Source organism: Galleria mellonella, unplaced genomic scaffold (genome assembly GCF_026898425.1).
Source record: "Galleria mellonella isolate WM207_F2 unplaced genomic scaffold, CSIRO_AGI_GalMel_v1 utg266, whole genome shotgun sequence".
Classification (NCBI taxonomy): domain Eukaryota; kingdom Metazoa; phylum Arthropoda; class Insecta; order Lepidoptera; family Pyralidae; genus Galleria; species Galleria mellonella.
In genome coordinates, this window is record NW_026442061.1 from 42,828 (window position 1) to 65,922 (window position 23,095).

The 23,095-nt window shown below is 33.6% G+C and overlaps 4 protein-coding genes across 4 annotated transcripts; all 4 read right to left on the minus strand.

The window, feature by feature from the left end:
* Positions 1-687: 687 nt before the first annotated feature.
* LOC128200752 (frizzled-4-like) lies at positions 688-1,979 on the minus strand. Its single transcript, XM_052895132.1, has one exon. The coding sequence runs from the start codon at positions 1,629-1,631 to the stop codon at positions 717-719; it is 915 nt and encodes a 304-aa protein (XP_052751092.1). The 5' UTR covers positions 1,632-1,979; the 3' UTR covers positions 688-716.
* Positions 1,980-5,076: 3,097 nt separating this feature from the next.
* LOC113516029 (ralBP1-associated Eps domain-containing protein 1) lies at positions 5,077-15,951 on the minus strand. The gene is made up of 5 exons (XM_026900370.3): positions 15,602-15,951; positions 15,106-15,516; positions 13,369-13,525; positions 10,067-10,229; positions 5,077-9,111 (listed from the first exon to the last, which is right to left on the minus strand). The coding sequence occupies exons 1-5, from the start codon at positions 15,749-15,751 to the stop codon at positions 7,848-7,850; spliced, it is 2,145 nt and encodes a 714-aa protein (XP_026756171.2). The 5' UTR covers positions 15,752-15,951; the 3' UTR covers positions 5,077-7,847.
* A 1,508-nt stretch (positions 15,952-17,459) lies between these two features.
* Positions 17,460-20,313, minus strand: LOC113516031 (glyceraldehyde-3-phosphate dehydrogenase 2-like). Its single transcript, XM_026900373.3, has 2 exons — positions 20,155-20,313; positions 17,460-18,692 (listed from the first exon to the last, which is right to left on the minus strand). The coding sequence occupies exon 2, from the start codon at positions 18,685-18,687 to the stop codon at positions 17,689-17,691; it is 999 nt and encodes a 332-aa protein (XP_026756174.2). The 5' UTR covers positions 18,688-18,692; positions 20,155-20,313; the 3' UTR covers positions 17,460-17,688.
* A 157-nt stretch (positions 20,314-20,470) lies between these two features.
* On the minus strand, positions 20,471-22,355 carry LOC113516033 (glyceraldehyde-3-phosphate dehydrogenase 2). Its single transcript, XM_026900374.3, has 2 exons — positions 22,219-22,355; positions 20,471-21,724 (listed from the first exon to the last, which is right to left on the minus strand). Exon 2 carries the CDS (start codon positions 21,717-21,719, stop codon positions 20,721-20,723), a length of 999 nt encoding a protein of 332 aa, XP_026756175.1. The 5' UTR covers positions 21,720-21,724; positions 22,219-22,355; the 3' UTR covers positions 20,471-20,720.
* Positions 22,356-23,095: the final 740 nt, after the last annotated feature.

Genomic DNA, 23,095 nt, shown 5'->3' on the forward strand with positions numbered 1-23,095 from the left:
GAAATACAATACCAGATTAGAAAGGAACCTTTGATTTCCTTACAAAGCATGACTTATTACCAAATGAATGAACAATAACTAAACAAGTATGAAACTAAGCGGACCTAGGTACGCCTTAGTAAATAGATTCGTTATGTATTAGTTTTGTTGGTTTTGACTTTGTAAGTAGATTTGAGTAGATTTGAGAAAAATAGGCACCTGCCTTCGTATTCCGTGCATTCCTTTCATACATTTCTTATTCAAATGATGGTCGACGAGCTGCGGGTAATTTATCTATTTCCAACAGATTTTTGAGTTTGTAAAAGCTTTATACACGATTACAATAGTAGATATTCTTTGAAGCACAAGTGACTAAATATAATTGATTGGTGACAAAGTGAAGGACAGGAATATCAACAATAGACGCAGGTATCGTCTATCGGACAATAAGCAAAACTATTGTGTCGCATCGTTGTGCTTAGTAAAGGTTTTATCTATTCAGAGGTGTCGTTTGTTACACGCTGCAACTTTTTGCATTCTTACAATATCCGTCTTGTTTATTTATCTAACTATATGTTACAATACTCGCATATATTCGGTTTTACTGTTAAACTTTTAAATCATGAACAAAATTAATGCTGTTTTATTTATTAAATATAATCGTATGTATCTAATTGTAAAAAAAATAATAAAATAAACATAGATAAATCTAGGAGGTAAATAACTAAAATATTCACTCACCAAACAGAGGCAGCCAGTCCGAAATAATACAGGAGAAGAAAGACAACAGCACAGTTGGGATTAGCCAGGCCATCGTGTGCTAACAACATTCGTGTTGGCATAATAGAATCTTTAGCACAACCAGCGGCAGTACGGCCCGCCGCAGCGCGAACACCCCATCCAGCGGCTGCGGCACATCTGCACAGGGCTACCAGTACCAACGCACGTTCGCCAGCTCCACCTCGGTCGCCACAAGCCAACTGTGCTCCAACCGCGGCCAAGGTACACGCAAAACTTAATGCAGCCCAAGTCGCGAGCCACACCTCTGCAGCTCGTCGCTCTCCAGCTTCCCACAATACTTCAGCATCACAGAATTGCGCGCACCGACCCGATCCACGCACCCACACCCAGTTTTTAGGTTTTACGAGTCGCTGGCATGCGCCTGGCCTGCCTGTATTTGATGAATCCAGCGATATTGTACCTACAGGCGGTGCGTGATCTCCAGGACCTTCCATACACATGTGTTCGTGGTTATTTTCCGCGGGAAACAATGAACAGTCCAGTTCTGCAGGCCAGGGAAAACCGAATCCACTAAGCACTGGATAACACCTGGCGTATACGCTCTCACACAATCCTCTACATGGTCCGATTGGTAATGCAACTTTATCTGTACACATGGGCACGTATACTGTACACAAAAACAAATCCAACTGGGGTGAGCACCCGTACTGCACGAGTGGTGTAAACGTCTGTAAGGTCACATCAGCGTCAGCTTGCAGCGTATGTCGAGCCAAGTTAGGCATTCCAGTCTGATTGTAACCGATATTCTTGCACATAGCCACTTTGATAGGTTCACATGTCCGTACTGACGCCTCAGAGATGGCCCCAGTCACAAAGGTTACGGTTAAAAGGATCGCGGTGAAGCACTTCATATTGGGAGATTATATCCGGTGAGTTAGATGAAAGATCTCATTGTATTCGTGAATATTTACGCGCGAACGTAGAAAAAGTAACCGAGAAACGTGCATGCGTCTCAGAGCGCGTCACAAGACGTTGTGTTGGTGTGCGACGCCCGCGAGCCGAGAGGGCAGAGGGGAGTACAAACAAAAAAAGGAGCAGGTATGCGCAAGCGCAACAGTGTAGCCGAGAAGCCGAGGGAAAAGGAGAGAAATTGATGAGACCGTGTCCGGAGCCCGAGTCCGTCGTCGGTCGGGCGATGCCTGCCGATATCCGCCGGGCGACTAGGCGCTTGTTAGCCGCGTAACTGTCCTCGCGGTACTCTCGTTATCATGCCTTATCATTAGGGTTGATTCCAAAATACGCACGTGATGCCGATAATAAATTGGCCGACTTATTTCCAATATAGATTTTTAGATAACTGTGATCGTATCTCACCTAATCGATGTCTACTTATCCGTGTAGGTATGTAGAAAAATAAACAAAATATTAACATGCAATTTAAAAAACTGAAGGTATAAGAATATTATATAACTATTGTTTACTCATATACCATATACATAGATATTGAAAGGTACTCGTTTTAACATAATTATTACCGAATTAAAATTTTACTATTTAGTACATAGCAGTCAATGGTTGCCTAATTTGACAGTAATTTCGAATTAAATCAATATACAAAAATAATATTTACTCTGTAATTACTAATTACCTAGCGAATAAATTCACTAGTTTACACGGTTTTCATACCCCAGTTTGTTGTTATTTTATTATTAATTTAGATAGAATTATCCAGAAAAAATAATAAAATTAATCTGTCACATCTGGTTTAAGAAATATTTATTAACTGCAATACATACTTTAGATATGAATATTAAAAAAAATGAAAAATGACAAATTTTGCCTTCTTTTTTTAGTTATTTGAATCAGTTTCTCTTATAATGAACCAACAGTAACCCTCGTAACATGTTTTTATCCTAAAATCATTGATGACGATCTTTAAATTTTGGTGAAAACGTTCACCTTATTCGTCACTCGTACTTCTTAAGTTTTCATGGAAAAAGTTCAGATGCGAGTGTAGAAAATGACTCTTTAACAACATGTTTATTAACATCTTTTGAAAAATTTCCAATATATTAAAAAAAATTTCACAACCATTTTGAATGCCTTCCAAGCAGAATCAAGAAGCTCTGCTTAAGATCTAGAGAATTATAAATCTATTATAAGATCATTTAATTATTATTAATAATCGATTTAAATTCAACATCACTTTCATTGTCGTCTAGTATATTTGCACTCAAATTACGGGAACAAACTGGATATGGTAGATCTTTCGAATGTAATATGGGCTTAGTAATAATTTATTATATCTCAATGTCTTCATAACATAAAAGTAACAATCATATTCATGATTACTAGGTCTCTTCATAGCACTGGTGAACCAAACTGATGGTAAACGTTTTCTCCTGATGACCACTGGAGTTATATGATTCTACAGCTTTCGCATGAGGCACTCTACACATGAGGCACCCACTTTTTATCTTGATTTGCAACAGGAAATCCAAAATAATGAAGATATGCACTTTTTAACGAATCTACAATGGGTCTTCTCTTTTTTGAAAATATTAACTGCTCACAAACATAACAATAAGATTAGAATTTTGTTTACACTTTCTACTCGACATTTTAAATTAATTCAAAAAAAAATAATTATTGTTTAAAGTGGACGAATAAACAATAAACTGTTGTCAACACGTTAGGTAATTAAAAAAAAAAACATTTGACTGCAAAAAGAAATTGTGACGAGATAAAATATTTCTACTAACACTTTTAGATTTAAGGAAGGTAGATTACCATATTTTTATACATTTAATTCGGGGTATAAAAAAAGTTCAATTTTGTAAACTAGTGTTATTTAACATTTAGTTTATTATGTACAAAGTGATATTTAAATCTACATAATGTACCTAATATTAAGACTTGACTTCTAGCGTAAATAAAAAAAAAAAAAAAAATACAATAATACCTACGTGTGTTGTATCTACTTACCTACCTACGTATCTTTTTATGCAAATTAAAGTCTATTACAAAAAACAGTATACTGTGTATACTGTTTCGCCATTCCCTCTTGTTTTTTTTAATGGATGATAATGTTATCGTAACCCCATCTGAGCTATCGGTATACAGTGGCGGGGCACCAGTGATAGACGACTAATGAGGATGAAAGCAGGTCAGTTAGCCCATCCTGACGAATTTAACTAGAATTAGCTACGATGGTTTCCTGGGGGAAACACGTGGAGGTCGACCTGACAGGGTATATTGCTAGTAATGGGGCTATTTGACCCTATTACTAACAATCCCTTTCCCCTGATACCCTCCTGTTAGGTCGCGTACCCTGGAAACCATTGTGCTGAATTCCAAGTGTATTCATTACGATGGGCTAATTGACCTGCCCTTTTATGCTCACCTATTATCCCTCACTGGTGATCCGCTAACGTATACCGTTGGCGCAAGCGCGGTTGCCATTCCATTATCATCCATTAAAAAACCGATGGAGTTATGAAGTAAGAAATATAAAAAAATACATCAGAATTACTTTTTTTAAGTCGGTGGAAAAACTCACTTTCGTGACCGATGAGATTTTTTATTGATAATTCCTATATTATACTACTGTATGAAAATCAGATGGGTCTAGTAAATATATTTGGGTTATTTAATACATCATATATATATATAATTTTTTTATACAATTTAGAATAGCAAACAATCTGGCATGACAAGCCCAGCTGATGGAAAGTGGCAACCGTCGCCTATAAATATGAGCAGTACCATGGACGCAACAAGAGTACACTATTTCGCCCATGATACCCCCCTTGAGTTGTCACTGAAGACCCGATTTATTATTCAGGACCCTTCAAACCGAAACACAGCTATGCAAACACAACTGCTTCACGGTTGAAACACGAATGGGACAGAGATACCCAAGCAATCGACTTTTGTATAAAGTCTTTCTCTGGTACATCAGCCATTTTACTTATTATTTGTCATAAACATAACATTTTTAACATACAACAACATAGACGTGAGTTTTCTAAGCTTGTACAGTCGTTTGACGATCTGTCAGATTAAATTGGGTAACGCGGTATAATTATACCCACCCAAATGTTCTTTAATTTTTTCTTTCACATACGCAGTCATACGATTTGTTATATATATATATATATATATATATATATATATATATATATATATATATATATATATATATATATATATATATATATATTTACATTTTAGCTATTATTTACATAATTATTATTTTTATGGGCCTGTGACGATAACTAGAATAATTTTCACCCTACAATATAAAAAAAAAAAGAATTAATGGAATAAATACAAGGAATTATTAATGAAAAAACATTAAGTTTTGAAATAAATTTATTGTACATAATTTACTACAATAATATTTAAGCAGTACTGTATAAATTTTATGAAACATAAATAGGTAAATATTGGTGAGTTTTAATAGTACAAAATTGGACCAAAATGTAGACCAGTGGGTTACCAAGCGCTGGCTGACAATAGTAAGGACGTGGATAAATCATATTTACACAGCGATGGTAGACTGCTCAAGATATAATCCTTAAATACGACTAAAATAAAAGATAAATACTTTTACAATAATCTTATATAATACAATGTGTGTTCTCACAATTTGTTTGTAAACATCTTTATGGATATAACATTGTCTGTACCTAAAACACAGTACAGTACGGTTCGACCTCCACAATATGCAATCAAAATAAGAATAGGCCCGCCAAAATTATCGACTTATCTGCTGTCACTCGATTGAAAAGTATGGTCTGCAAATAAATGCTTTTTATAATTTAATCTACTAAATTTATAAACATTATTTATATATTTTATAGCAAATTTTATAAAAACACACATGTGGTGAAAATGATTTTTTTTTTTTTCATTTAAATAACATTTCAATATTTCAGATATCAACGTGAATCTATGCTTTACTCTTATAGGGGCAACAACAGTAATAATGACGATAACAATTACTTTTAAAATTATGCAAAAGTTATTGGAATCACAGAGCTAGATTTCGTTCGGTGGTACTTTTCATAAATATATTTTTCTAACATATTTATTATGTTGTTCTTCTTTTAAAAAAAAATAGACTCATCGTAGGAATAACGGTAATTTTCTACTGCCAATGTCAGGATTACAAAAGATTACATGTAATTTATGATATTTTTCGGTAATGCAGATAATTCGTCGAGTTCTCTCGAAGGGAGAACAACACAAGATATGTGTATGTAAAGGGCAACTAAATTTAATATAATGTGTAAAAATATATGAGTGTAAAATAGCAAGAACAATATATGGAAGGACTGGAATGCGAGAAGTGTAAAGAGAAACTTATTTTTTTATATTATTAGTACATATAAATTTGGCCAATAGCTTAAGTCATAAAGGGGAAGCAATATGGAGTATTCAAAAAATTTTCTAAGATTCCTTTAGGTTATTATTATAATTATTAATTAGTTGTTTTGTTCACTCTACCGGTACATTTTGACAGTTTGACAAATAAGAAGTAATGGCGGCAAATCATTCCTATTTTTATTTTGATCACTGTACTCACAAGTACAATCAATTGTACAATCGTAATTCCTCATACATCTCAAGGCTTTCGCTTCTTTCCTTCTTCTCCTGTTCTTAAACAAGACATTTTTACATTCGTTACACTAATTCATTTATACAAACATTCACATATTTTAACAAATATTCTTTGTGATGGTATACCATTCTCATATATATTTTATACAACATACAATAGTAAACAAGTTACACAATAAAGTATAAGGAATGATATTCAAGCAACATTAGCGCCACCCAGTTTGGAACCAAATTTTAAAAAATATAATGTATAAACACTAATATAGTACCTATTTTCATATGATTTCGACATAACACAAATGAGGTTTGTCTAGAATTTAATATTTTAGACGGAGCCGTGTTAAGACGGAACTATTTATAAATGAAACCGATTATTCAATATTATTGTATATGTTTAGTTACAAGTGATTATAATTAAAATGAATGTACTTGATACAAATCTACGAACGAAACTATATTTTAAACACAACCATCTAATAAAAATATTAACAGTGCTTCCCAATTATATCCCTTTCCATTCTTTTTACATTTGACAGTTCGATGTTAGATATATTTTGTAAATTCCGATAGACAACTTTAAAATACGCAATAAAATGAAATGTGTCAACTCACTTATCACATTTATTACCAATCGAGTACAGAATAATACCGTAAATATATTAGATGTAAAAATATAAATTCTTATTAAAAATAGACGTATCAAAAGTAAAATAGAATAATGGAAAGGGTACAATATTCAGACTAATATTATATTATTGACAAAGAAAATAATATTCAATTGAATTTGGTAAAATATTCTATATATCTGATTTGGATATAAAAGTTTTGTATATATAATATTGTCTCTTTCTTAGCGGGAATAATGCAATGTGTAAAAAAGTTGACTGTTGTAACTGTTGACGCCTTATTGAAGTAACACCTCACATTATAATAACATACAATGTTACGATATATTAAAATGTAAATTAAATGACACTGTGACCATACGATGATTCTACTATGTTTAAGTAAATGAAATGACAATAAAATACTGTAAAGAGTCATTGTCGGTTTACAATAGCCTCTTGTTATTGTTAACGAATAATATATGGATGATACAATGCCCCCAGTCGCCCATATCACTATCATATTACCGAAAGGCAAATCTATGTCCACTGCGACCATATTTTTATATTTTTTTTTCAAAATGAGGGCGTAGCCTAATTACTTAATCCGGAATGATTAACTAAAGATCATCAACAAACATATTGGTTGTTCATTTTGTTATATTTCGGTGCAGTGGATGCTTCTCTTGCATTTTTTAAATGCACTGGAGCTACAACAGCATAGCTAAATTGCTATCGAGCATATTGAAATAAAAAAAATATCAGTTTCATCATGAGATTACACAGATCGAGTTACGACGATGGTCGAATGTAAAGTCGGAAAGTACTATTCGGAACGGTCATCGGGTTACCGGTGACCAGCTCGGGGTAGGGCGGGGCGGGGTTGCCGCGGGGTGACTAGAGGGGCGTGGAGCGTGCGTCGAGGCGGTGTCGGAGCGCCTCGCGTTCGCGCTGGACGTCGGCCAGCTCCGCGCACAGAGCGCGGCACACGCGGTGCAGCACCGCGTTCTGTTCCTGCAAGGCCTTCGCATCCGGGTCGGTCTCGCACGACGACTCGCGTGACGGTTTGCGGTACACCTCGAACGCGCCGTGCATCTTCGGCGCGTCCTCGCGGTTGTACCCAAACCCTTCACCCTCGTATTCGCGCGGCACGAACGCATCTGCCGGGAAAGGTTCACCCTCGCTGCGTTGGTTTACGAGGGCGCGGCGGGCCGGCGGTGATGTCGCCGACGGAGACATGCGCGGCGGAGGCTGTGGTGGCGGTGCGGGTGCTCCTTTGAAACGATTCAAGTCGAGGGAACTAGAGCGTGTGTGGTTGCGTAGAGGTCGCGGTGGAGGCGGCGGCGGCGGCTCCTTCTTGGGCGCATACTGTAGTGACTGGGGCCCATCGTCAGCGTGCACGGACGACTCGCGCGCCGGCGGCGGTGGTAATACCCCTGCGCTCTTTAGGGGTTTTTTCGGTTGCGGCCGCTGGATAGACTTGATTTCGGGGTTTCCGTTCGGCGGCGGCTCGGTCGGTGGCTGGGAGTTGAGTCGCTTTGGACTAGCTAACTCGAAAGCGTGCGCGAAGTCGTCCCGCCGCGGCGACGTGCTGGAGCGCATGTCGCCGTCGCCGTGTGGTAACGTGTTCGCGTCGGGCGTCACCCTCAACGCCACAGGGTGGAAAATCTTAGGATCTCTCTCGACAGCTGACTTGTGGAAATCGAAATTGACCGGTTTCGGGCCGGGACTTGATACGCTCGACGTGGGAGAGTCGACGAATTTAGTCCATTCTTTGTTGTTAACTTGCGGTTCAGGTTTGCTCGGAGATAACGAGGGTTGATGGTCTTCTGGCTTCTTAGCAGGTTTGCTTTCATAGGGATCGTTCGAATCAGGTTTTTGAACGAAGCTGAAGTCGGCTGAGGAGCCAGAACTGAACATGTCAGAACCTAAATCGACCAGGTCCGTGGTGACGGCCTGTTGGGAGAAGCGCGAATCAACCTTCGGGACGAGGCATGCGGGCAGAACGTCGGGTACGGGAATGTTGTTCCGCCTCAGTACAATCAGGTGCATCGCTATGCTAAATTCTTCTAGCGTAAGTTTTCCATCTTTGGTAATGTCAGATAGTTGCCAAATCTTCCGTAAATCCGGCACAGACAATCGAGACTTTTCAAAAAACAATCTGAAACAAGGAATTAAACATAATTACAATCAAACTATAATTAGATGCATGTAAAATGTTTGATAGGTATAACACAGAATCACTAATAAATTAGCCAACTTGCCACAATGTTTTACGATAATAGAATGTTGGTCACCTTCAGGCTGCTCGTGGGTAGCTCGTAAAGTACGTTTTTAACACAAGAATATTTTTTCCTCAATGCATATTGCTTTTCAAAAAGGTAACGACTTCATTTAATCTTTATTGGACAAAAAATATTATTTTATTAATTTTAAAATAAAATTTATTAATTTTAAGATTTTTATTAACTGTTATAATGAATAACCAGCGGAGAGCAATCGGTTGCTTTAAGTGAGGCTACTTTAGTTGTGAAATGAATATGCGGTCAACACCTACGCGATAAAGCCTATCAATTGTTAAGAGAATAAAAATTTCGATTCAGAGCTGGCAAAGGTGAAAGAGGTGCCGTATAACAAAATACAGGCGAGTTAAGAACTATTTAAAATTAAGTTTATTGCATTTTAGTTCTACTTTTTTAAATTAATATAATAAATTTTATTTTAATTTACATTATATATATATGCGAAATTTTACAAAAAATTATGAATCCAAATTAATACAAAATTTATCATGTGACTACATAATGTAACATGTATATAAGGCTAGCTATATCCCGCTGCTTTGCCCACGTAAATCAGGACATAAAGTATCTGCTAAATTAAGATATAATCTACTCATGTACCAAATTTTATTTAAATCCGTTCAGTAATTTTTGCGTGAGAATAACACATATTTAATAGAATTAAAAAAATATTTTCATATTACGTCACATATTTTTGAGAACATTTTTTTATTTAGAGGCTTTTGTCTATTATAGTCTATTTTGTAACTAGTAAATAATATATTAAATGATTAATAATGATATACATAACAATAAGCAAATAAATATACTCACTTGGCGGTCTGTCCAGAAAGTAGGCCGCACTCTGGTCGCAGCTGAGCGAATTGCGCAGCATAGTGATGCGCCTGCGCATCGCTGATCGCCCAGATGTCTTCTGCCGGTTCTCCATCGCCCTCCTCCTCAGATGAATGCCGGTCCGATGATTCTTCTTCTGTGCCTGAAATAAAAAAAGTTTTATTTTTAACTTACTAGCTTTTACCCGCAACTTTGTCCACGTGACCAGTTCACTGCTCGAGACAAAAAGCAGTCTATATCCTTCACCATTATGTTTATATCAAATTTCATAGTAATACTCTTAAAGCGCTAATAGGTAACAAACAAACTCGAGAGGAAAGGGATTGTTAATAAACTCATTACTAGCAATATACTCTAACAGAACGACCTGCACGCGGTTCTTGCTGGAAACCATTTTGATTTATTTCCTATGAATTCATTACGATGTGCCAATTGACTTACTTCGTCGTGCCTATTATCCTTCGATGGTGCTCCGCTAGCATAAACTGCTAGGGCAGGGGAGTTTACCATCCCATTTTCATTAAAAAAAAAAAACTCATTTTAATCGTAGTAAGGATAGTCACGATTAAAAATAACTGAATTTTCTCGCTGTTTAATAAATTATGAATTTTACCTCAATCAATAAATCGAACCTATAAGCGTGTAAAACGTTGACTTGATTCTTTTCGCTGGATCGATCGATGAGACTCGGAGAAAAGCTAAACGAACGTGTACTAATGTTTAAAAATATCCTGCACGGAATTTACCGCACAAATACGGGTATTCCGCAGGTCTCATTGACATGCAGATAACCGCTGGAATGCAGTAACGCACAACGCAGGTTTGTAAACATTGTCGTTCATGAAAAATATCGATAACAAACCCAATAATATGGTTGACGACTGTAGGCTCATTCCATGACACTTTAGATTTTAATAAGCTTGGTATAATGCAGGCATATCGAACGTTAAGTTCGCCACAAAGGCAATAGTCGACAATGCCTTTGACTACCAATTTAAGGATTATAGGCGTGAGCATATTTATTTTTTTATAACTTTATTGACCACACAATATATTATATGAGACTAGATGTAATAACTTTATAATGAAACTTTTCGGAAGTACAAATACCTTTGAATGAATAAGTAATAAAATTATAGATAAAATAATACAATACAATGTTTTTTTTTTTTTTTACTAATTTCGCGGTCTCAGCGCAGTCTACAGCGATGTCTTATCTATGACGTTTTATAGCAGGTAGTAAATAGTTGCTAATGTTTAGTTAATACATAAGATACGAGCTATTTTCGCTATTATGCGACGTGCACTCCTTTTTTTTTATTTACAATGAAACAGATTTTGTAACACAATGTTTACATTATGATTTTTAAATTTACAAAAATAAATAATAATAATGATAAATAAAAATATTTGAAATAAGAATTAAATTACATTATAAGTTGATTACAATACAATTAGATGTCAATAATGATTATAAATTTTAAAATTGGAAATATCAATTCATTTCATTCCTTTGTTTCCTTATACAAAATCAATGTAATAAAGGAATTAAATTGTAGTCATTAGCTACCAATTTTACAGAAATAAATTAATTAGAAACAAATATTAAATTACATCAAAAACAGTTTTAATAGTGTCAAAAAACAAGGGATGGAATGAATTTTTTTTGTATGTTACTCCGATATCAACCAAATTTATGAGTCGATTTGCATGACAATCATGCAATTTTTTATTTAAAGTGTTTAAAATATAGAAAGTGTCAAAATTTTAACATAATTCAAATGAAACTTATTTAAAGAGGATGGTTCGTTACGTAAAAAGAATGTTTTTTTTTTTTTTTTATTTTAAATTAGTAACATTTGAACCAACGCATGCAAACAGAATGCACTTTGACCTACCTAAATTATATGATATTGGAAGTACAAATGTGTTAAGTAGGAAACGCCATATTAAACTGTAAATATTATGATGTAGGTACCTGCTTTGTTAGTTTCGTTCTAAATATGATGAAGGTTTACGAAATCTTGTTTAGAATTTCATTTCAGAAAAGAATTTTAATACTCAATATCATTAATCAGCTAGATTATTTGAAGTTTTTTTTTTTTTTTTTAATTATTATGAACTAATTGTGACTAAACAGCCCTGTATATATTTTATCCTTATGGATCATTCATCATTACATTTTAGCTTCTAATACGTCTATACTACGCCACTATCCGAGGATTGTGATATATGTAATTCAACTACTCAGAAACTGTGATAACAGAATGAAAACGAGAGAAACTAGAACAAGATTCGTTTGTGTACTAATTAACATTAAAATATGTAAAGTCATTTTTTTTAATATGTGAAAATGGAATAGTAACGTCGCCTCTGATATCGATATTCGCTAGCGGGATACCAATAAGAGATAATAGGTGAGGATGAAAGAAAGAAGTCAGCTCATTGTAATGAATCCCACAAGACTTAACCACAACGGTTTCCAGGGGAAATCGCGTGAAGGTCTACCTGTTAGGATATATTGCTAGTAATGGGGCTGTTAGACCCCATTACTAACAATACTAAAAATATAAACATCTAATATCTTCATTTATTAATTTAGGAAAGCTTGTTTCCTAAATTAGTCCAACTTAAATAACCAAGAAATAAAAAACTAGTTGTGAGTGTTTAGTAGAGGTCATGTACGCGTACATAATTAGCTAGACTAGACTGAATAATTTGCTCAATTATCGTCGTTAAACAGTATGAATAAAAGAACTGATTTCTGCAATAAAACCCCGTTTTTTTTATTTAAATATACTCGAATGTTAATGGTATAAAACAAGTTTTATAAGACTAGTAATTTTATAACATTAGGTATTATTATTATTATTGCTGTAAAAAATAGAAACATAAAAAGAAACACCGACAACTATAATTGAAACTTCAAAAATTTATTCTACAATAAAATTTACATCTTGACAAAATTAAGGGACTAAAAAGAAAGTAAATAATAGCAATTAAAGAGATTTTTTTATGCAATGTAGAATGGCAAACAAGCTGATGGCCCACCTAATAGAAAGCAGTAACTCTCTCCTATAGACATGAACAGTACTATAGACATAACAGAGTATACTGACTCTCCTATGATACCCCTTATGTGTTCCTATTCCTGAGAATTGATATCTCCTATATCCCACCCGTCAAACTGAAACACAATTATTTGTATTTGTTGTATTTGTACAAAAATTCCTTTAGTAAAAGTAGAATAAAAGTACTTTTTATTTTTTATTTCTCCTCACCTAATAGCCGTGTATGTTCCTCGCCGGTGTTGGCTGGCCATACGCCACGCCCTGTCGCACTGTTTTCCCACACAGGATGTACCCTTTCCGCTACACTGTTTGTAGGCGTTGGACTCTCACTAGCTGTGCTCCATGGTGAACCATTCTTTCCTCTTCGCTGGTAAAGAAATATCCAATAGTATGTTAATATTGGTGACTATACTTTTAGCTTGATGGTAATGTGGTAAAATTAATGTGGAATGATAACCCCAACCCCATCTGTGCTAGTGGTATACACTGGCTACCAGTGAATGACAATATGCAAGGATGTAATTAGATCAGTTGGCCCATGATGACAAATTCACTGGGAATTAATCACTATGGTTTCCAAGGCGAACATGTGGTCCATCTTCATAGTTAAAAGTTTTGTTAGTACACATTATATTTTAATCTAATAACTATTGACTTATGTGTAATTTGGTTGAGAATGCTCGATCAGTTTCAAGACCATCCAGGAAATCAGGCTTGCATCGCAGCCGTTCAAGATTAAGGGTCCAGAAAGTTCCAAAACTAGTTTCGCTTTCTCGACTAAATTACACATAAGTTAAATTGGTAGTTATTACATTAAAAGATCTTTATAGTAACAAATTTACAAGTATTTTACAATAATAATAAAACATCCATAATATGAGAAAAAAATTGTTCAAAAAAGGAAAAGAGATTATTGTGTATGTATGTTACTCTTGAAAAAAAAACATATATTTGTATTAAGAACTTCCTTCTTTTTGAAGTTAGTTGAAAATTATTGATCATAGAATCATCACAGTATTATTCATTATTCTATACATAATGATTAAATCACTATAAATAAAATTATAAATGTCAGTTATATTTTGTATATATAAATAATATTTATCTATTTCTGTTACAATTAATACCCAGCTACAAAAACTAAGTATTGCTTAATATTAAACAATACTAATCTACATTGGTTAACTACAATCTGTTATTATCAATTAAAAATATATTAAGTAAGTAATATAGACATCATCTATTTTTATCACATTTACAGTACAAAGAGAAATTATTAAATAAAATTTAAAAAAAAAATAGGAAAACTAATCATAACATTAATATTGTATAAATTACTAAGTATAAAAGACTATGAAGTTGAGATGGACAAGAGGTTAGGTATTATCCTAGTCAACTTTTTAACAAGAACAAGCATTTAGAAATAGAAACTAGAATGACTGGCAAAGTAAGTATTTGTATTTGTAAGTAATAGTCCCATTAAAAATCAATGCAAAAATATAACCACTATACCAAAATCTACATCCAACAACCATAATATGGTTAGTATAAAGCTGGTTCTTAACAGAGCTACTTCAAACTCATTGTAACATAATTCTTAACTTATTAGTCAATAAATAAAAAAATATACACAGTGAGGTTGATTTTGAAGTATCATTATATCATTATCTATTTCAAAAATTAAAATGTTGATTCTATATAATAGTGAAAACTATATACCAAGGATCACTATTAGTTAAAATTATATTTGAGTTTGAACTACACTAAATTTAATTTAAATGGTCAATAACATATAGTTTCAATGAACTACCTTTTTTTTTCTTATTTTCGAGATAGACTAAGAAGCTGGTCCCTCCACATATAAATTCTAACCAACCATCTCTGATTGCACCATATTCTTTCTATATAAATCATCAACAACTACTAGAATTTCAATATTGGACTTACCCCATGTGATCCAGATCTTTGTGACATTGTTTCTGATTCAATCTCGGAATCTGTGCTCAAGGCTTCGGCACCATCATGTGATAAAACTGGGGGTCCATCACTATCAGATAGATTCGACGAAACACGCATAGGTTCATATGCACCAAGGTTTCCACCAAAATTTCTGTCCCTTTTAACAATATGCTGCTCTTTAGGTGAACTCGATAACTGTATTAGGTCGGCGCTTGCTTCAGAATTAAGAGCCCATGTGAATCTTGGTAGTGGAAGGTCGAGAGGTGTAGATAATAATTCTGGCTTTAGAGACATATTTGTTTGATGAGCTGCTATTAACTTTAGGGCCGAGTAAAATTGTTTCCTATTCATATGATTCAATGACGCACAATTGTTAGGTGCTACACTTATATCCATGATCTGCAAACACAAAATTAAAATGTGTATTCATCATTAGCAAATAATTACCTATTTGTTTTGATGTCTGCCGAACAATAATTAATACCTGCTTAAGGATTTCATTAGGTATATTAGATGATCTAAATAATTCCGTTGCTTTTAAAATCGGTATTTTCCCGTTGGACTCTTCATCACAACATAAAAACAAATCACCGAAATATCTCATTTCGGTTTCTGTCAAATTGAGATCCTCCATTATAGAAAACAACCACTATTAAACGAACTTTTACACAGTCTTATTAGTTTGTATTTAAATATGCAACAAAAATAACCATTATCTATTAATGTACACCATTATTCATTGATAAATAGACGGATTTGAAACTTGTACATCACAAAATTTACACGAAGCAAACGAAATGTCACTGACAGCTGCCTGCCTGAGGTGCGTGCAGCCATTAAGTTAATGATACCATATAAAAATTCGCATAAAATACCAAATTCATATTTTTAGCTCATGATTTCCTTACTCGACGCCAATAATAATATGCCGTTGTATTTTTGGGGTATACTTGAAAATTTAAAACCAAGTAACTCAGTGACCATTGCCTTTGGTCTCGCTAAAACTCCCAGAATACGTGATATTTTAACCTACACTCAGTTGTAAATTGCTACCTTCAAAGCTGCATTATGTTTAAAAAGTTCAGATTTTTTTTTTTCATAGATTAAGCACTTCTGTTATTTTTGCCGTAAATATTTATTTTAAGTTGGTGCAACCTTCGTTTTTTGGGGCCTAGGATTGGTTAAAGATAATTGCATTCTGTTCCTATAGGGCCTAGTATAAATTACCTACCCTTGGTAGATAACAATATATACAGCAATTTGACTGAGGTATCAATAGCAGAGCTTACTTAAAAGCATAAACTACATAGCCAAATATTGTCTGCACAAGCAGACAATATTTGTGGTCTAGTACACAATTTTAAGACAAACTCCATCTCTACTAAGTATATAAGCACCAGCTTACTCATATTGGATATTATTACTCAACCAGGTTACTTAAAAACTCACAACGTTTATTAGAGAAAACTGGGCGGAGGTCGACCTGACAAGGTATTTTATTAAGATGAAAATGGAATGGTAACCTCATTTCAAATTGATGGGGTATCAGTTAAAGATAAGTAAGGCTGAAGTCAGGTCAGTTATAGCCTATCATGATGAATTCAACAGCATTACCTTAAATGGTTTTCAGGAAAGACTATATGGAGATCAACTTGATAGGGTATATAGCTAGCAATGCGGCCGCTAGTCTCTGTTGCTAACAATCATTCCCCAAAATGGGCCAACTGTCCTGTTTTTATCCTTAAAGGTGCCTCGCTAGCATATATCGACAGGATAGGTGAAGTTACTACTCTTTTATCACCCATTAAAAAAAGTGCCGTCCCTCGGATTTGTTTAAGATGTTTTCCATCATAGAGTTAATTGGAATTTACGATTTTTTACGTCTACAAGTTAAAGTGAAATCATCACTGACTCAATATTTTATAATATCTATGACTCTTACTATAAATTTTTCTATGATTTCATACCTACCTACATCGTGATTCCTCGATTGTTATCACTCGTAATAGGGAGTTCGAATCTGTTGAGGACTATAATTTTCATTTTAATTTCCGGATAATAATGAACACTGTTAAAAAATTTCGAATGGAAGACATTCTGATGTCGCAAGGTTGGAAACTTGCTTCTAGTTTATCCGATTTTAATGTATAATTTATTAATAACTGTCTAAATTTATAGTGATGGATGTCTGTTATTCTTTCATGCAAAATCTATTAAAGGAATTAGAATGAAATTCGGTACACGGGCAGGTTTTATCTTTAGTAAATTGGATACTTTATGTATTGATTACGCAAACAGAGCGGCAGCATATAACTAGTAATATAACAAGGGTAATAAAACAATTATAAATATTATTAATTTATTTTACACATACACTAAACAAACTTCACTTAATATTATCATTCATTAGGTATACTCTCTTAGAAGCAATTATAAATTACACATGAGAATATGACAATACTAGTCTCAAAGTAGCGTAAAAATTAAGATTACACAATTATATAATACTTAAACATAAAAGTAGATTATTCGAAAAATCATAATATTGATTTCTATAATATAAAATGCAATTTAATCCTTTGTTTGGATAAATTTGATGAGGTCAATGACTCGGCTGGAATAGCCATACTCATTATCATACCAACTGATGAGTTTCACGAAGTTATCATTTAGAGAGATACCAGCAGCAGCATCGAAAATGGATGAGTGGGAATCACCAATGAAATCAGAAGACACCACTTGCTCCTCAGTGTATCCAAGAATGCCTTTAAGGGGACCAGAGGCAGCTTCCTTGACCTTCTGCTTAATTGCTTCATAAGACGCTGGTCTGCCAAGACGGACAGTCAGGTCAACGACTGATACATTTGCAACAGGCACACGGAAGGCCATACCTGTTAGTTTACCATTAAGTGCGGGAATGACTTTGCCAACAGCTTTAGCAGCACCAGTGGAGGCAGGAATAATGTTTTGTTGGGCACCACGACCATCACGCCACAGTTTGCCAGAGGGTCCATCTACAGTCTTTTGAGTAGCAGTTGTGGCATGGACAGTGGTCATCAGACCTTCAACAATTTCAAAGTTATCATGGATAACTTTCGCGAGAGGAGCCAGACAGTTAGTGGTACAGGAAGCATTGGAGATGACCTTGGCGGATGGGTCATAAGCATCAAGGTTGACACCAACAACAAACATGGGGGCATCAGCACTGGGAGCAGAGATAATTACTTTCTTGGCACCACCTTCTAAGTGGGCTGAAGCTTTTTCAGTGGTAGTAAAGACACCAGTGGACTCTACTACATACTCAGCACCGGCCTTGCTCCAAGGGATAGACTTTGGGTCTCTTTCAGAAAATACAGTGATTTTGTTTCCATTAACAATCAGTTGGCCATCCTGGGCATCTACAGTACCCCTGAAACGACCATGTGTAGAATCATACTTGAAGAGGTAGACCATATAGTCCAGACCAATGAAGGGGTCGTTGATGGCAACAACTTGAGCTCCCTTTTCTATCGCAGCACGAAGCACCAAGCGACCAATACGGCCAAATCCGTTGATACCGATTCTCGACATGTTTCCTGTAAATATTTAAAAAAATAATTAAAAATTTTATGAAAACAATGTAAAATTTTTATTATTTTCTTGTAATTCTGTCATATTCATTTATTCTATATATTTTCATGGCTAAATGATTGTTTTACTTTGGTTTATTTTAGTTCTGGTAGTTCCTTTTTAACTACTGAACCAAATAAGGAGCTTGAAAAATTTTTTTTATATATGACCTCAATTGACCTTATAAATTTACAAGATGCACTTTTATTCATATACCTATAAGGCATATTAGTATTACAATATGTATCCCACATCTTATAAAAAAATTTGTTCCTAGTTCAACCTTTTAAATAAATAGTTATTTATTTAGTTAGTAGCAGGAAACAATGAAAATTGTAAAAAAAATCAATCATTTAAAAAGTTGAAACAAAGATAAGTTTTTAGGTATATATGATGAACAAAGCTAAACCCAAAATAGATAAGATTAGGTAAGAACTATATCTAGTTATAACACAAAAAAATTAATTAAAATTTAGCTAGATAGGTAATGATTTTTTTTCTAAATTTAATTATTCCTTATTAGCACTTCTCAATTAAAAATTGAACAAAAAATATTCTGCTATTATAAATAATCCAATTTAAATTAATTGTTCATGTTTCATAAATATATAACAATTTTTATTCTTTTTATGAAAATGTAGATATAAGATAATAAAAAAATTTGTTTACTTTTAGTCTACTTAATTTTATATTATTAATTTGTAAATCTATAACAATAAACATTTAGTTAAATATGAAATATTTAAACAATTCATGTAATTTCTACTCTCATCAACATTTACAAACCACTAGATGTTCTTTAGGTATGTTCAATACAATACACAATTTCATTGTTTACTATAAAGCCACTGGAGGTAAAAATGAAGATCTATTCATAATTGGCTATTTACCTGATAATTACTTAATTTTGTGTGATTTTTTACTGTTCTTCAATAAAATACAAACAAGTAATTAAATTAAAATAAATATATTGGGTATTGAGTAAATGTCGACAGCAAGGAATACTCGAGGGATTCTATTTCATAATCTTCAATATTGTTTTCAACAACTATAATATTTTAATATTAAAATTTTCTTCAGTGTATCCATAGTTTTAATCAGTACATAACATTTCCGACAGAGAAAGTGGAATCGAAATAACCGGCGCGTGGAGGTCATATAGAGGTCACAAGTAATATAAACTAAATACATTATATTTACATAAAAATAATATAATTTTAGAATACGATAACAATTAAAAGTTTCTATAACATTTCTGTAATGTTATACTAAATAAATCATGCGCTGTAGATATAAATTACGAAACATTAGCCGGCCAACATTATGGAGGACAATAATGTCAGACGCGTTGTATAAATATAATTGAAAAATTAGAAATAATAAATTTAAAACAAATATATTAGGATAATTAATTAAGATTGAACTCACCGGATATTATTCAAATATAAATTAATTCACTATTTTATTTCGACAAGTACCCAGGTACTCTCTTTCCGATGTACGGTTTGGAAATGTCAATTTTGTTTGACTTTCTTTCTTATGAAATCTTGTGAAGGACAGTGAAGGACAAACAGACAAGGCGGGGCGGCATAGATTCTGGAAGATGTGAATCATTGTTCAGCATTGCCAGATACAAAATTTGTATAATTTTTTTTTTGTTATTTTGTATTCACAAAAAAGATATATTCACAGTAAATATAATATCTAATAGGCATACGTTATTCACAGCATTAATTAAAACACCTTAAACTTTATAAATAACATTTATTTTACAAGTAAAATAAATATAAGTTGGTATTTTTGAAACGAAGTTATTTATTTTTATTTCTTTACATTTTTTTAAATATTTCAATGCAAATAAAAGTCTAATAATTTATAACCGTTTCGAGCATGTATAATAAGCGGCATTACAAAAAAGAAATAATAAAACAGTAATATCTAGTCCAAACATATATGTAAGTGCTCTAAATTGAATAAAAAAGATTGCAAGCACCTCAATCTTTAGTTTGAATGTACTTAATAAGGTCAATAACTCTGCTAGAATAGCCATATTCATTGTCATACCAGCTGATTAGTTTTACAAACTTATCATTTAAGGAGATACCAGCGGCAGCATCAAAAATAGACGAGTGCGAGTTACCAACAAAATCAGAGGAAACAACTTCATCCTCAGTATATCCAAGAATGCCTTTAAGTGGACCTTCAGCGGCTTGCTTAATTTTTTGCTTGATTGCTTCATATGTAGCTGGCTTACCAAGACGAACAGTAAGGTCGACAACGGACACATTAGGTACTGGTACACGAAAAGCCATACCAGTAAGTTTACCATTAAGTGCTGGAATTACCTTTCCAACAGCTTTTGCGGCTCCGGTGGCTGCAGGAATTATATTTTGTTGAGCACCGCGACCATCGCGCCATAGTTTACCCGAAGGGCCATCTACTGTTTTTTGTGTTGCCGTTGTAGCATGAACAGTAGTCATCAAGCCCTCAACAATTTCAAAGTTGTCGTGGATTACTTTTGCAAGTGGAGCCAGACAGTTGGTTGTGCAAGAAGCATTGGAAATCACTTTATAAGAGGGATTATAAGCATCAAGATTCACACCAACGACAAACATTGGTGCATCAGCGCTAGGTGCAGAAATGATAACTTTTTTTGCTCCTCCTTGCAAATGAGCTGAAGCTTTCTCTATAGTAGTGAAGACTCCTGTTGATTCTACAATATACTCGGCACCAGCCTTTTTCCATGGAATTGCTTTGGGATCTCTTTCAGAAAAGACCGTTATTCTGTTTCCATTAATAACCAGTTGGCCATTCTGCGCAACAACCGTACCGTCAAAGCGACCATGTGTAGAGTCGTATTTAAAAAGATACACCATGTACTCTAGGTCAATAAAAGGATCATTAATTGCAACTACTTGAGCCCCTTTGGCTATCGAAGCACGCAGGACCAATCGGCCAATACGACCGAATCCATTGATTCCAATTTTTGACATGTTACCTGTAAAAATATTTTGAAATTTTAAAGTTTAAATAGACTAAATAACTTACATTTTTATTTAAATCTTCTACAATGTAATAAATGGTATATACTATGCCCAATTTTTAACTAAAACTTTCGTTATTTTAACGAAATTCATCTAATATAACTATTCAAAAAATATTGACGCATAATTTTTATTTGAAATGTAAATATCTGATAAAAAAATTTTAGATTATAGATTTTTGATCATTTTATAAGATCATCTCTTCTTTAGTAAAGGAAACTATATTAAATATTTAGTAAATATCGTCATAGTCGTAGAATAGTGACGGATCTTTATATGTAATCTTCGTCAGATCCGTCAGTATTCTACGACTATGACGATATATTGATCATAATTGATATACATTTTTAAAAATATTATATTTATAAATATAACAAAAAGATATTAACTTATAAATCGGTAAATAAAAAAAAATATGCAAATAAAATATAAAAAAAAAAATACTTACTTGAAGTAATTTACAATCTTTAAAGCTACACTTATCCTCCTCTTTTTATTGACTAACAAAGATAGGAAAAATACTCCGTTGAATGGTAATCTTAAGTGACCTATAGATATCTTCTCAGGCGTTTGTCAATGAATAAATAAAAAAATTAAAGAGTCTTTATATTTACCTTTAGTACTAATTTACCTACAGTACTACGGTAACGAAGAAATTTATTAGTATCTCATACTCCGCACTAGAAAAGCCATCATTATTATCATCATCATACATAAGCTTATTCTGATCCGATCTAGATATAGGGCTCCTTCAATGTTTTCTAACGTAGCGAATGGCAACTATTTGAACATTCTTTAACAAACTAACACATACAGACACAAAAATTATCAATGATACATAAAGTATACTAATATAGTAGCCGTAGTAATAGATTATTGTTTAGCCAAGCACCATTTCTCATAAAGTGATTGTCTATATTATTTTTTAGCAAAATCTTTTTATTTATAGTTAACTAAAAATACGTTGCTGACTTAAAAAAAAAAAAAAAAAAACATAAAACTGTATATCGTATTTAATCAAATCAGTCACATTAAATAAAACTTGTAATGATAAAGATGTATAACGGATTGTGATCTAAAGAACTCTTTAATATAAGACCTACATTTCATCATCGTACCGAATCCATTCTCACATCTTAGTACCAAAATGCTCACCTACGCATTGTGCGGTTTCAAAGGAACTTCTTCCCACGAACAATCTAAGTGATTGTGAGATATTATTTTCCGAGACTTTTCCTAGATACTGCAGCATGGGGTTTTCCCAAAAGGCGTATTAAAATTTTTTAAGGGTTAACACAAATCCCTGGTATTACAGACATTCATAG

What these genes read in the sequence shown, in the direction of transcription:
- LOC113516029 (XM_026900370.3), bottom strand. Translation starts at nt 15,751, where the DNA reads ATGGAGGATCTCAATTTGACAGAAACCGAAATGAGATATTTCGGTGAT. An exon ending in CTAATGAAATCCTTAAGCAG is followed by an intron (nt 15,517 to 15,601) that starts GTATTAATTATT and finishes TTGTGTTTGCAG; the next exon opens with ATCATGGATATAAGTGTAGC. An exon ending in CTTTCTGGACAGACCGCCAA is followed by an intron (nt 9,112 to 10,066) that starts GTGAGTATATTT and finishes TCCTTGTTTCAG; the next exon opens with ATTGTTTTTTGAAAAGTCTC.
- LOC113516031 (XM_026900373.3), bottom strand. Translation starts at nt 18,687, where the DNA reads ATGTCGAGAATCGGTATCAACGGATTTGGCCGTATTGGTCGCTTGGTG.
- LOC113516033 (XM_026900374.3), bottom strand. Translation starts at nt 21,719, where the DNA reads ATGTCAAAAATTGGAATCAATGGATTCGGTCGTATTGGCCGATTGGTC.
- LOC128200752 (XM_052895132.1), bottom strand. Translation starts at nt 1,631, where the DNA reads ATGAAGTGCTTCACCGCGATCCTTTTAACCGTAACCTTTGTGACTGGG.